This window comes from Delphinapterus leucas, chromosome 15 (genome assembly GCF_059928025.1).
Source record: "Delphinapterus leucas isolate spDelLeu-1000000601 "Yukka" chromosome 15, BTC_Dleu_Yukka2, whole genome shotgun sequence".
In the NCBI taxonomy this organism is placed as follows: Eukaryota; Metazoa; Chordata; class Mammalia; order Artiodactyla; family Monodontidae; genus Delphinapterus; species Delphinapterus leucas.
In genome coordinates, this window is record NC_143143.1 from 7,847,676 (window position 1) to 7,862,255 (window position 14,580).

Sequence of the window (14,580 nt, forward strand, 5' to 3'; positions counted from 1 at the left end):
TCACACGAAATTTCTGGGTCCTTCCCAAGCAGGCAATGACATCTGGTAACCCCATTGTCTGCTATCTGCAGGGAAGAAAGTGTTAGACACGAGGGGCAGATGGAGTTTGCCTAATGTGTCTGTTCTCTTCTTTGCTGCCTTTTCAACTCTTCTTGGGAATGCAGCGAAATAGCAGCTGTTCATAATTTTCATGAATAAAGAACTATGTAAATTTCAACTATGAAAATGTGTTGCATCTCTTGTGGGCAAAGTGTGATGTATGCTCCAGCTCCGTCTCTATTTCCATCTTGTGTGCATCTTGGGGTTTATCTAAACTGCATTCTCCAGGCAACTGCTCAGTTTCAGAATCCTTCCTGGTTAATTGATGACAAAAGCTATCGTTCCCCGATCCTCCCAGCCAGAGCGAGAGGCTTGCAGGCCAGGTTCCCAGGTACCAATTCCACCTCCATCGCTTCTGAGTGGGGTGTCAGTCTCTATGTGTTTCTTTTTACTGCTGTAAAATGGGTATGTGATGTCTCTCTCTTTCACAGAACACTTGCATGATAATTAGGGATTTGTGAACTACCTTCCAGCAGCCTTTGGATGGGGAGGCCAAGTACGTTAACGGTCTTCTTATAAATACCTGCACGAGGTGAAACTTGTCAGCCAGCATTCCATCCTGATTAGGTCCAAATAGATACATACTGCTTGGGAGCTGTCTTCTACCCCGTTTTCTCTACTCCTGGGAGCTTCAGAAATAGTGTTTACACTATGTTTCTGAAGAGCATGCTGCACTCTTTAGTAACAATCTTACCAGCTCAGCTCAAAAATGGCAGGAGGGTCCCTCTCTGTTTGATGGGTGTCATGTGGAGAGGTATCAAACCTATTGTGAACGGATCCAAGGTATGGTGCTAGAACCCATGGTGGAAGCTGTAGTGAACCCAGATTCAGCTCTTTGGAAGATGGAGTTTTCTGATGGTGCCCTAAGAGATGGGCCATGCCTCTCTGGAAAGATGGCTAGTTGATCAGACTGCTCTAGGGAAACACTACTATTATCCTTCAGTATGTACATGAATCACCCTGTTAAAAGGCAAATTTGACTTAGCAGGTCCAAGGTGGGGCTGAGACTCTGTATTTCTACGCAGCTCTGACGCTGAGGCTGCTGGTCCCAGGACCACACTTAGGACCAGCTGATCTTTGACGTCCCTTCCAGCCCCAAGTTCCTGCACTTCTGTGATACTGTGATCAGATGACCACTGAGTTAATTCCCCAGGGGTCCTGGTCGGCTTGGGCAAGGGAAGGCACCTAAGGGGAGTTCAAGGGCCTCCCTCCAGGGGGTATTCTTTCTAGTGCCTCCCACCTGCATCCTCTTAGACCAGTGGTTTTCTGTTTTGTGATTAATAAGAGGGACACCAGTTGCTTCTGACCCTCCTCACTGTGGACATTTGGGACTCTTGGAGTTGGGCTGCTTTGGAAAGCTCGGCCCCAAAAGGCATCCACAGAGGCTGGGGCTGGTGTGGTCAGTCGGTTTCAGAGACAAAGGTCCTTTCCACAGTCAAGGTGAACAAAAGAGAGCAAGTGAGAAGAAGGTCATTGTGCCCACAGGTAACTGGCTGGTCGGGCTGAGGGACATAGTGAACATGACCTTGTTTCTGCAGTGCTGTTTTTGTTGCCTGAGGCTCCCTCCCTGTCCAAGCCCAGCGCACTCCTGTTCACTCCGCGTCGACCCTGAACTCCGTCACTTTGGATCCAGCACGTATTTTCCAAAGGTTTCCCTCCTCTGGCCAGGTAGCAGGACTGGTGGAAGGGAGCACAGAGGTGGACAAAGCACAGGGCTTCGCCTCACGTTGTACCATGAAGACAAAGCAACCAGTACACAGAGAAACAGAGGAAGACCCCTGTGGACTGGGTTAATCAATGAAGGCTTCCTAGAGGAGGTGAGATTTCAGATAGGCCTCAAGGATGATAAAGCTAAAGATCACGGAAGTGGATCAGAGGTGAGGATGGGGAGGGGGTGAAGAATGCACGTCCCAGAAAGACCCCCACAGGAATAGCCTATTCAAGAAGCCCCTCGTGCTTTGGAAAATAGTCTGAAGTTCCTCCAAAGGTTAAACATAGAGTTAACCTTTGACCCAGCAATTCCGTTCCTAGATATGTACCCAAGAAAGAAGAAATCAAATCGTCCCATGGAAACTTGTACACAAATGTTAATAGCAGCATTATTCACAATAGCCAAATACTAGAAACAATCCAAATGTCCATCACCTAATGAATGGATAAACAAAATGTGATGTATCCATGCAATGGAATATTATTCAGCCATAAAAAGAATGAAGCACTGACACAGGCTACAAGGTGAATGAACCTTGAAAACATCATGTCAAGTAAAAGAAGCCAGACACAAAGGACCACATATTGTTTTATACCATTTATATGAAATTTCCAGAACAGGGAAATCTATGGAGACAGGACGCAGGTTAGTGGTTGCCAGGAGCTGGGGAGGGGGCTGGAGTTGGGGAGGAATAGGGGGGTGACTGTTAATTGGTACGGGGTTTCTTTTTGGGGTGATGAAAATGTTCCAAATATGATTGAGGTGATGGTTATACAACTTGGTGAATTGCAAACAAACCATTGAATGGTACGATCTAAATGGGTGGATTGTATGGCATGTGAATTGCATCTCAAAAAGCTGCCAGAAAAGAAAAGAAGAGGAAGCACAAGGGTAGTTCTTGGTCTAAGAGTCATCAGTCATGTTCTTAGAGCTTTACCCTTGAAATGCAGCCCTGGTCCCCTCAGCAGCCAATTTTCAGTCTCATCCCTTCCTACCTTCCTGCTTGTATTAGGTCATGTTCCCCAGGAAGCAGAATCTGAGGCAGAAATTTGGGCCCAGGAAGTCTACTGGGAGTGGATCAAGATTTTTAAGGGAAGCAGGTTTGAGCAGGGGGAAGGATTGAGCTGCAATGCAGTCACAAAAAAGGCCTCAGCCAATCCCATGGGGTCCACTGAAACTGGGATGACCCATCGGAATTGTCTCACTTTTTTTTTTTTTTTTTGCGGTACGCAGGCCTCTCACTGTTGTGGCCTCTCCCGTTGCGGAGCACAGGCTCCGGACGCGCAGGCTCAGTGGCCATGGCTCACGGGCCCAGCCGCTCCGCGGCATGTGGGATCTTCCCGGACCGGGGCACAAACCCGTGTCCCCTGCATCGGCAGGCGGACTCTCAACCACTGCGCCACCAGGGAAGACCTCGTGGGAATTGTCTCGCTTTGAGGCAAGGGGGCTGGGCCTCTGTACCCTCTACGGTAACCAGCCATAGGATGAGGGCTGCCCCTGGGGAGGGGTATGACCTTGAACAAGGTGGATGTCTTTGGGAAAGAGGCGTCCTTGGGAAAGAATTCAGCTGAGCCCTCCCAGCAGCAGGTGGGACAGAGACTGTCAGTCCTGAAGGGAGGACCTAGGCAGTGCTCCCATTATTCACTATGTGGTTCTTCCAAAGGGCTGGCCGATCCACCCTTCACCTGGTTAAGAGGAGCTTCATCTCCAATAATTGGACCTGTCCCCTTGCCCTCACAGCACAAATAAAATGAGAGAAGGCGGGCTTCCCTGGTGGCGCAGTGGTTGCGAGTCCGCCTGCCGATGCAGGGGACGCAGGTTCATGCCCCGGTCCGGGAAGATCCCACATGCCGCGGAGTGGCTGGGCCCGTGAGCCATGGCCGCTGAGCCTGTGCGTCCGGAGCCTGTGCTCCGCAACGGGAGAGGCCACAACAGTGAGAGGCCAGCGTACAGAAAAAAAAAAAAAAAAGAGAGAGAAGGCAAACTTGGTTTGAAAGGACTAGTTACAGGAGATTCTTTAAAAACAGCTGCATTATAGAACGTTTCTGGAACCCAATTCTTGACATCTCTTCCATGTCTTCTTTGTTTTGTTTTTTTTTTTAACTGAGATAAAATTCACATAACATAGAATTCATTCCTCCTTGTTTTTAAATCTTCTTTTCTCGCCTTCTACTGTTTGAAGGCGTTTGGGTACAAGGCTCACCCTTGAAGCAGCAACACCTCTGACAGTAGAGAAATAAAAATCAGTGGAGCATTTAAAAATGGCAGTAATAATGACAGTCATGAGCTGACTTGCTACTTATTGGAGAAATAAGAAGTCACTCCTTATTCAGAGAGATGGGATTCTCAGCAAAGTTATAATATGTCCCTTCTTGGTTATGTATATAAACCACTGAAAAACATTCATGTGAAATTTAAAAAATGGACTCTTCCTCTGAATATTCTTTCAGCGAAAAAGGAGGGTTTTTCCGTACTGAATTTACGGTATTGCAGCAGCTTTAAAAAATAATAATATACAATGCTGTGTCCCACACATGAAACCAAACTGGACCATCAGGTTGCCTGAGTCATCTGAGAAGCCACCTTCCAATACCCAGAGTTCCCACCGCCAAATAAAATTAAGTAGAAAAACAAGCTAAAGAAAAAATCCTTAAATAATTATGGAAGTGGGCAGAGCTTTTTCTGCGATTGAAATGGTTGATAACGCTTGTATGAGGAGTGAAAAACATCTCATATAAATTTAATCTGAGTGTTTTTGTTATTAAAAATCTCATGTGAATCATGAATTATGGGAAACACGACTAGGGAGAGCCGTGAACAAGTTGATTCAAGTATCCTAGGCATCTGATGATCTCACGTCCCAGTCCAGCTTGGCTTCTGGGACTGTCAGGATTTTATCAGGTTCAGTGCTTGCTGATGGCCTAATGCTGGCTCCAAGCCTCAGCTGGCTCCTTTCACAGGCTCAAGGAACTGTGGAGAACCAGGCTGGTCACCAGTGACCGCAGTGGGTTGTGGCTGGTATCACTCTCCCACTCTTAAATATGGAGAAAGAGAAACCCTGGAAATGAAGGGTATGGCAAGACAGACATAGACCTCATGACCCTTGACCTTTGACTCTTAACTGAGGAGTGAACCAGGCTCGTTCCTTCCTTCCCTCATCAAACATTCTTTAAACCGCTACTATGTGCCAGGCCTGTAGGTGGATGGGAATGCAAAGAGAAATAAGACTAGGTCATCTCCTCAGATAGCTTAGTCTGGTGGGAGAAACTAAAAAATTACCAAAACGTGGTCAAAGAGATTGCGGGTAACGTTAGATTCTGGGATGGAATCTGTGACGTGCACTGGGGGCCAAAGGATGGCCTTGACCTCAGGAGTCAAGACCACCTGCCTGCCCCAGAAATTGCCAAGGGTGTGGTTCAGTCCCTGGTTGGGGAACTAAGATCCCGCAAGCTGCAGGGAAAGAAAAGGAAGAAAAAGAAAAAGAAAAGAAAAGAAAGAAAGAAAGAAAGAAGTCAGTAACAAATCTGGTGCCCTCATGTTAGAAAACTTTAAAAACTCAAGCAGAATAGATGGGCACTGACCAATCAGAGTGCACACTGACCATCAGAGGACCGGCCAGGCTACACTGGTGTGAATGTACGAGAAGCAGGGAAGAGTCTAGTGTGGCTGGAACGTTGACTGCAGAACGGGGAGAGGCAGCATGGAGGCTGAGATGGTGGGCGAGGACAATGGGAGGAGAGCCTGAAAGATTAGCAGGAGAGAGACCAGATGAGAGCATCTCAGGATGCTCACCTGCGTGGCCCCATGGAGTGCCAAGTGGGTGAATCGGTCCCTATGTCCTGTGTACTTGAGAATACAGAAGCCAGATTTGAGGGAATGAAGGGATGTGAAAAGCAGAGGGGCCTGGGCCATCGGTCTCCATCTTCCACTCTTTGTAAATGCAAAGCCAGCATCCAGCTACTATTTTTTGTTCTTGGCCGCGTGGTGCGGCTTGCAGGATCTTAGTTCCCTGACCAGGCATAGAACCGGGGCCCTTGGCAGTGAAAGCACGGAGTCCTAACCACTGGACCACGAGGGAATTCCCAGCATCCAGTTACTTGATGTCCACTTCCCTCACGTCACCCTTGTCCGTGACCTAGAAGCCGAAAGCAAGAACAAGCCTGTGCAGACCCGATTGCCACATCATCTTCTATCCCCTTTTTTTCAGCTCTCCCTAAGACCTGATGCAGCCCAGCCCGGCCTGGAGGAGAAGTCCGCACTTACCATGCCCCTCCGGGGCGCTGCCTCCACCTGGCCTCCTTTAAGAGTTTGGCCAGAGGACTTGAGACAGCCCCAGTGCACCGTGAGCACACTGATGATATCAAGGTGGAACCACAGCCATAAGTCTTAGCCCCAAGAACTTGAAATTCTACTATGCACCAGACACCATACCAGGTATTTTCCATGCATTACTTATGTTTTAAGTAGGCCTTCCTCCAAATCACAAAGTCACGGAATATACTCCTCAAAACGGGTGCACAGTGGTGGGTGGAGCCCAGCAAGGATGCCAGGCCATACGCTAGATAAGTCTTTGGCAGTGTGACCAGCTCCCGTGCACTTGCCTGCTGGCCTCCAGTAAAACTGCAAATTAGCCCAGATCACAGACCTTCAGAGTTGCTCCCAAACCCTGGAACCCACAAACGTTAAGTTCACCTGTGCTGAGGATCTATGGAATTATCATCACGTTATAGATGAGGAAGACCTACTTGTAGTAGAATCTATTCCAATTGCCACCCAGGCTCAGAAACCGCAAGTCTTCCTGGAGAGCGGGACGTCTCCTATAAGACTTCCCAGGACTTCCCTGGTGGCTCATTGGTTAAGAATCCACCTGCCAGTGCAGGGGACATGGGTTCGAGCCCTGGTCCGGAAGATCCCACATGCCGTGGAGCAACTAAGCCCATGTGTCACACGTGTCAGGTCTTAGTTGCGGCACGTGGGATCTTTCGTTGCAGTGAGTGGGCACTTTGTTGCAATACACGAGCTCTGTAGTTGTGGCACGTGGGCTTAGTTGCCCCACAGCATGTGGGATCCTAGTTCCCGGATCGAACCCGCGTCCCCTGCATTGGAAGGCGGATTCTTAACCACTGGACCACCAGGGAAGTCCCGGCATTTCCAAGAGTCTATAATTCTTAGCTGTCCTTTCCACTTTGTGTGCTGCCAGAAACAGGAATCAAACCATCCCACCCTTTGAGTACATTTTCTGAGTATCTCCTCTCTTAATCCTAAATGCCTTCAGATCAGAACTGCAAAGGACCATTGCATTTCTCAGCCCCAGCAAGAGAAAGTGTTGTTGAATAAGATGGCCACTGACGCCTTCTCTCATTCGACACATCATTATTGACAGAGCCAGGCCCTGGGGACAAAACAGGGAGAGGAAGGAAGACAGACCTTGTCCCTGCCTCACCTGAGGTTAACAGAAAAGATAAGCAAATCAGGGATGCTTTAAAAGGTTGGTATTATGCATACTGAGAACAGGGGGTAAAAATGAACCCAATCCTAATTGAATTCCACATTGCTGAGTCGAATTTGTTTTCTTTATTCATTTTCATTCACTTAAATATAAATTAAATTTATATTTTGAAATTCATGCTGTGTCAGTCAGGGGCCTAGCGGGGAAACAGAATCAAACGTAGATGATTCAAGGGAAGTGAAGAAGGAACTAGGTATGAGGTGTGGGCAAAATTAAGGGAGCCAACTAAGGGTGTTGAGGCCCTCCCCTGCTTCCCCCGCCATCAGCAGTAACAGTAAAAGCAGGAAGCGGTTACTACCCCGAGGCCTGGGCAAGGGGACGTGGCCATGGGGGCCTGATGGAAGCCAGAGTTGTGGGAGGATGCTCAAATTCCAGAGGCAGAGCGGGAGTGGGGAAGCAAAGTCCCAGCCACTCCTTCCTCCAGTCTCCACCCTCCAACCTCCTACAAAGCAGGCACCTCCATTAGCCCAACCCAATGGGAAACCAGAGTGGAAGGGAAACTACAAGAGTGTCCTCCCTGGGGCTCAGGTATGGGATTCAAGGACAGACAGTGGCTGCAGGGGTGGAGGAGGTTCACAAGAATAACTGTAAACTTTGCAAGCATTGGAAGGGGGCTCCTCAGGGAAAGAGGCGAAGGTGTCCAGGGCGAAAGCATTCCACGGGAGAATGTTGCTGCGATGGCGGATTTGTTGATAAAGGAAGAGTCTTAGCACAGAAGGAAAAGGAAAGTTAGGCTAGTCGGGTTAATCCGGGCTCGGGTGCGTGATTTAGTCTCAAGCTGGGAGAAATGGGAGGGCGGGGTAGGCGACTGTGGTGGTTCCTCCCTGGCCTGTCTGTATTGATCAACTAAACCGATAACCGCCAGCTGTCTCCATCCCTTTGTGCTGTGAATTCACAGCCATAATGTGTGTGCATCTGGCCCTTCACAAGAGTTCATGGAGGCTGAGTAACGTCTGGAGGGAGGAAAAAAAAAAAAAAAGACTGCGTGTGGCAATATGATCCCCAGCAATCGACAGTTGGTGATAGAGGGGCTTTCAGCCTTTTTTTCTGTCTCGGGCTGAGCAGCTAAGTCTGGTGTTTAGCTATATTTTGTATTGATTTCCAGAATGACAAAGAAAATTTCCAGAGCTGTCAAACACGAGACATTTGTGAAATGAAGTGGCGTTTCATTGCGATTTCGGCTTTCTTCCTTGTCTATTATGGATAGTTCATTAGCAATTAGTCAGAAACTTTTGAAGCTAGCTTTGGAGTTTGTCGTTGAGAGCTTTCATGTCAATTTCCTGTAAAACACAAGAAACATCACTGCTATAAATAAAGCACAAGGCTCAGCACTGAGGGAGAGAATGCAATGCAGAAAGGCAAAGATAATTTCCAAGTATATGCAATTATGAAAAAGAGAATAACAAAGTAGGCAATGTTTCAAATTAAGTTCCTAAATGTACATTTCATTTAAGTTTAATAAAATATCACTTAGATTGCAGTAATACCATTTAATTATTAAAAATCCTATCCAACCAGATTAATAACTATGTAAAAGATGCTCGTCTAAATTCTAAATTTCCCCTCCATTCAGCAGTCCCTCATTATGAAGACTATCCCTCATTTTAGAAAGAATTCTCTTCGGTCCCTCAAAGACCTGCTGAGAACTCATTTTTAACACTGTAAATTATTTACATCGGAATCTTGGAAACACAAAGCAAAATAGGGCAGTTGTCATGGATGCGTCATTTTAAGTTTATTTTTCACCTACTATATCTTCTTGGGCTCAGGCCAGTTTTAAAGAAACATCATTCACAATGGTCTACAGCTAGCTTGTGCTGGTACACGTGCTAGATATCTTCCCAGAGAGTGGACATCTGTTATTACTCTTTGCAACAAGTCCCTGAGGCAAGTATTATTGCCCCCATTTTATAGACGGGAAAAGAGAGGCTTGAGGATGTCACAGCCAGTAAGCAGCCTGATCTGACCCCACATGTCCCGCCTCACCATCTTCTGCTTTCTCCATGAAAACACACTGCTAGGGCAACTTGTAATAATTACCTACTATAATTCTCAGCATCGTTGTTCACATCAAATTCCATTGCCATATTCCATTGATCTGGCTTTTGTTGGATCGGTAGCAACCTTAACACCTGATAACAGCAGTGGGGCCGACCCCCTTCCATGAGATGCTGTCTGAGTGTCTCTAAATTGATGGTTTTATTAACCAGTGACACGCCATGGAAATTCAGTCTCACAGGGTAAGAGTTTGGGGACCTGGCAACCAGACAGGATGTGCTGGAGGAAGTTTCTGTCTATGTTTAAAATATGTTTTTGAAGTTTCTCCTGTCCTTTTGTGGTTGCTTTCTACTTGATGGTTATTGTAATCTCGGCCTCGGGGCACTAAACAATCAGACCTCAGTTCCTCCATGGGATCTATGTTGGGTGGGAAGGCTGTGTTTATTCCACAGAATCCACTGCTTCTTTCATTGAGTTTGGGCTTCAGAGCCTTTGGACTCAGGGAGAAGCTTCAGGGATTCGCCCAACCTCAGCACCGTGCTGGCAAGTCAGGGTGATGAGGCCAGTGGCTCAAGAGTAGAGGCCCAGAGTCTGAGAAAGGCAAGACCATTACCCATGGTTACAGCAGAGCCCAGAATTTGAAAGGTTGTATGTGTGCGTGTGGCCACGGGGGCGTGGGGGTGGGGGAGGGGACGGTGGGAAATGACATATGGTCCCTCCTGCTTTGTGAACTGGGGGACAAGGAGACAGGGGCTTCCACTCCCAGTACTATTTACTCTTCCAGAACTTACAAGACATTGAAGGAACCTTGATCCACAGACCCCTGGCCAGGGGTCTCATTCACTACCTCCAGGGACAAAGCTGACTCACCGGTGGGCCCTTACTATATGACTTGAGGACAAAATAACAACTGTTAATTTCAGGTCCTCCAAGAAGGGATGCTGTCACTTCCAGCTGCGGGTCATTATTTGTGAGTATTTAGGAGGGCCAGGGGCACAGAAGAGCACCTGCTTTTCCTTTTTTAAAAAATATACTTTATGGGTTTCCCTGGTGGCACAGTGGTTGGGAGTCCGCCTGCCGATGCAGGGGGTGCGGGTTCGTGCCCGGGTCTGGGAAGATCCCACATGCTGCGGAGCGGCTGGGCCCGTGGGCCGTGGCTGCTGGGCCTGCGCGTCCGGAGCCTGTGCTCCGCAACGGGAGAGGCCACAGCAGTGAGAGGCCAGCGTACCGCCAAAAAAAAAAAAAATATATATATATATATATATATATATATATATATACTTTATTTTTTAGAACAGTTTTATTTTATTTTTTAATTTTTTGGCCGTGTGACACGGCTTGCAGGATCTCAGTTCCCTGACCAGGGATTGAACCCGGGCCCACGGCGGTGAAAGCGCCGAGTCCTAACCTCTGGACTGCCAGGGAACTCCCTAGAACGGTTTAGATGTGCAGAAATATTGAGCAGATAACGCAGAGAACTTCCATATTAGGATCCCCATCAACATCTCGTGTTAGTACGGTACATTTGTTACAATTAATGACCCGTATTGATGTGCTATTATTAACTAAAGTCCACAGTTTACATTAGGGTTCACTCTTTTTTTAAAAAAATTCATTATTTATTTATTTATTTAAAAATTTTTATTGAGATATAGTTGATTTACAGTGTGTGTTAGTTTTAGGCGTACAGCAAAGTGATTCAGTTATGTGTGTGTGTGTATACACAATATATTATTTTTTCACTTTCTCTTCCCTTATAGGTTATTAAAAGATATTGGGTACAGTTCCCTGTGCTATACAGTAGGTCTCTGTTGGTTCTCTAGTTTATATATAGTAGTGTGTATATTTTAATCCCAAACTCCTAATTAGGGATTAGGACTCCCTCCCCCACCCTAGGGTTCACTCTTTGTTATATATTCTTTGGGTTTTGAGAAATGCATAAGGGTATGTATCCACCATTGCAGCATCATACAGAATACTTTCCCCACCCTAAAACTGCAGTGTTGTGGACCCATTCCTCAGGCAATTTGATCATCCTGAAATTAAGCAGAAACCGTACTCCTGGAACAAGAAAGTATGGACTCCGATGGGCTGTGAACATTCTATGACGTGGAGCTGGGCTGGTGAACAAACACCGTGATAGCTGTGGAAAGAGTTAGAGACAGAAAAGTAAAAAACGGTTATTGAGGGATAGTGAGGCCAAAAATCCCTTCTGGAGTGAGGAATAAGGTGGAGGAAGCATAAAACTTCACTGAGGGATGTCCGTGCCCACCTCTAATGCTTCCGGTGTATTAAGTCTTTAATCTTACAAGGTAGGTGCCATAATTATTCTCTTTCACAGATAAGGAGGTACAGGCAGGGAGTTCAAGCAGTGTAAGTCCAAGGAAACAGAGATTTTCCCGTTTAGGAACTAGGATTTGAATTCAGGCAGCCCGGTATCAGGGAATGTGCTCTTAACCTCCATCGTGAGGCGGAAGTTTACTACATCACTTCCTCTCAACTTCACCCCAGCCCTATGGGATGGGTCAGTTATGATTCAGATATTCCAGGTGAGGACAGAGAGGCTCAGAGGGGTTAGGTAAGCAGCTCGAAGCCGCCCAGCTACAAAGCTACAGAGCCTAAGGTTTGCACACAGGCCTGTCCCGTCTGAAATCCACGCCCGTGACCTTCTCTGCCCCTTGGCCCGGTCTCCTCTGAGAAGGAGGGTGGGTGAGGATTTCGCTCTTCTGCTTCTCTGAATAGTGGCCGATGCAATTGTTCCAGGGAGCTCGAGGGAGGCAGTTTTTAAGAGAAGCAGCGACAGGAAATTTGGTCTATTGTTTGAAACAAGAGGTGCAAACAAGTCTCCTCTTTGAAGTGCTGAATACCAAATTCTGCTGGGAATGGAAAGGCGAGAAGCTACAAGATTCCTGAGCTGGTGTCAAATGCGCTCGGCGGAGGGCAGGAGGGGAAGAGGCGGCCCTCGGAGAAACTGGGGCAGGATTTGTTTGAAGGGAACGTCTTAAATAGATCAGGCTACAGAGGACAGAAGCAGGGGGCCAGGGATCATTCTTTATTTTCCTACGGGAGCCCGTTTTTGAAGGAAAACATAGCATCCAAATGTGGGGATAGGAGGCGACCGGCTCAACAGTAAAATGCAGAGCGGTTGCAACAGAAAACAAAACCAAACGCGCCACCTGGTCCGACTCGGTTGGTAATAAAATGCTATCGGATGAACGGAGCTTGTGTAAACGAATCCCACCTCCCACTCACAAGTCAGCATTAAATTTTGGAACGAGAGAGGGGAAGATACCGAACTTGGGATTACTTGCAATCACTTTACTAAACTGCATGCCTTCAACTCTGATAGTGTATCCACGACCCACCCCCCCAGCCAGACTCGTAGCCAGAAAGGGATTGTTAATCAGATACTTCCCCCGACAGTCCATTAGACCAGACTCCCCTAGGTGTATCCACTGAGACTCCCCTGGTCTAAGGTGAAGAAGTCAGAACCCCGGGCAGTTAGCAAAGAGATTCCCAGCGATGACTAGGGAAACACACCCGTCGCCAGCCGCTTAGATTGCCAAACATCCTGTCTTCCTGGACTTAAGAGGGACTTTTGACTCTGCCATTGTCTCTCATTTGCAATCGATGTCTCATTCAAGACCAAGGTCAGGTGATCAATCTTTATTATAGATACCCTGGACCAGGGTGTCTGGAGCCTCCACTGCGGCAGAGAAATGTCTGGAGACGACAGCTCCGCCGAGAAGGATTACTCGCCAGCAGGCTGCTGCAAGGTAAGATGGAGGGATCCCTCCTGGGCAGGTAATACTCTGGACTTCCTGAAGGCGTGAAAGAGAGGCGACCTGTCCGACGACCCAGGTAAGCTCTGACCAGGTTGGGGCTCAGGTGTGACGGAGCAGCTGCAAGTAAGCCTATGGCGGTGCAGAAAGCCCAGATTTGACTCACCAGTGAGCAAGTCACATTGGAGAAGTCTCTTCATCTCTCCGAGCCTCAGTCTTCTTATATGTAAAAGGGGAATAAGGCTTCCTGCCTTGCAAACCTGCTTCGAGGATCAGAGATAAAGGTGTGTAAAGCGCAGGACAGAGGGCAGATGCTGGATGGATAATAATTGTTGTTATCAGGTGGTTTTACAAGTAAAGATAACTCTTCCAGGCATGTGCCTTTCAATCTGGCCTTTCCACCCTCAGGACATCAGCAGATAATAGGATGTCCTGTATTGGCTCTATCCCCAGCCCCCTTCCAAGAGTTTCCATAAATATGTTTTATTTGGGGGAGGTCAGACCTGAGAAGTCCCCAGAGGGGAAAGATGTCCAAGGGAGGTGCATGGCTAAGGCAGAACGGGGCTGGGTGCCTCGGATCTAGGTGTCTCAGGAGCCGTATCTATGAGCTATGGCAACGCACCTGCGTGTTTGGGGTTTTCAGGGCCTTTACCTCCATCAGATATTATTTTCTTATCCCATCAAATAACCTATAAGATGGAACCAGTTACATGTTTCTAAAGTCTTTTCAGCCAGATTTTAGACTCTCACCAGGGCAGGAGCTACTGCATTTCATGTGGCTTTATGTACAACCCGCCTCCCCCCACCTTGCCATCCCACCTGCTCCCCTAGTGCACATGCCCGTGTACACACACACACACACACACACACACACACACACACACACACCCACACCATACCAGCCTGATACAGACTTCAGGAGCAACTGCAGATTTGAATTGACTTTATTTCACGTTGCATTTGGGAAAGCAGGAAACTTGGCTTCTCTGTTGGTAGTTGTGGTCTCAGCCCTGATTTCTGAAACGAAAGATCCCAGGTAAACAGGCCTGGACGCAGAATATTAGGATAGCCCTCCCCAAGGCCAGACCTATGAAAGATTTTATTCTGGTAATGAGGGTTTACATTGCCAAAACAAAGAAGGCTGAAGGATTACAGTGCTCTGTGGCATGAAGAATGTAAGTCAGGAAAGTGAGAGGGGTTTAATAACCAGCAATGACATGGCACAGGATGGGAAGGCCATGAGGAGAGTTCCCCTCTCACTCTGAGATTTCTTCTCGCGGTGCTCAGCTGTCCAACGGAGAAGGAGTAGGGAACTCCCTCAGGCTCCAGACCCGGCACACAGTAGGCCCTCAATAAATATTTGCTGGAGGAATAAATAAATAAACACATCAATTGCTTCAGAAAGGCATTTGGGAGGGTGCAGCTGAGATCATGACATTAAGAGGTGATCAGAAAATTGAACAGGTGCTTGGCAGCCTGAT

The 14,580-nt window shown here is 47.4% G+C and overlaps 1 protein-coding gene across 1 annotated transcript in view; it reads left to right on the plus strand.

The window, feature by feature from the left end:
* Positions 1 to 12,262: 12,262 nt before the first annotated feature.
* Positions 12,263 to 14,580, plus strand: part of CUX1 (cut like homeobox 1) — a 383,965-nt gene continuing 381,647 nt past the window's right edge. Inside the window, exon 1 of the mRNA XM_089895747.1 lies at positions 12,263 to 13,093. Within this exon, the coding sequence (XP_089751873.1) occupies positions 13,037 to 13,093 (57 nt within the window). The 5' untranslated portion in view covers positions 12,263 to 13,036. The remainder of the gene's footprint in view (positions 13,094 to 14,580) is intronic.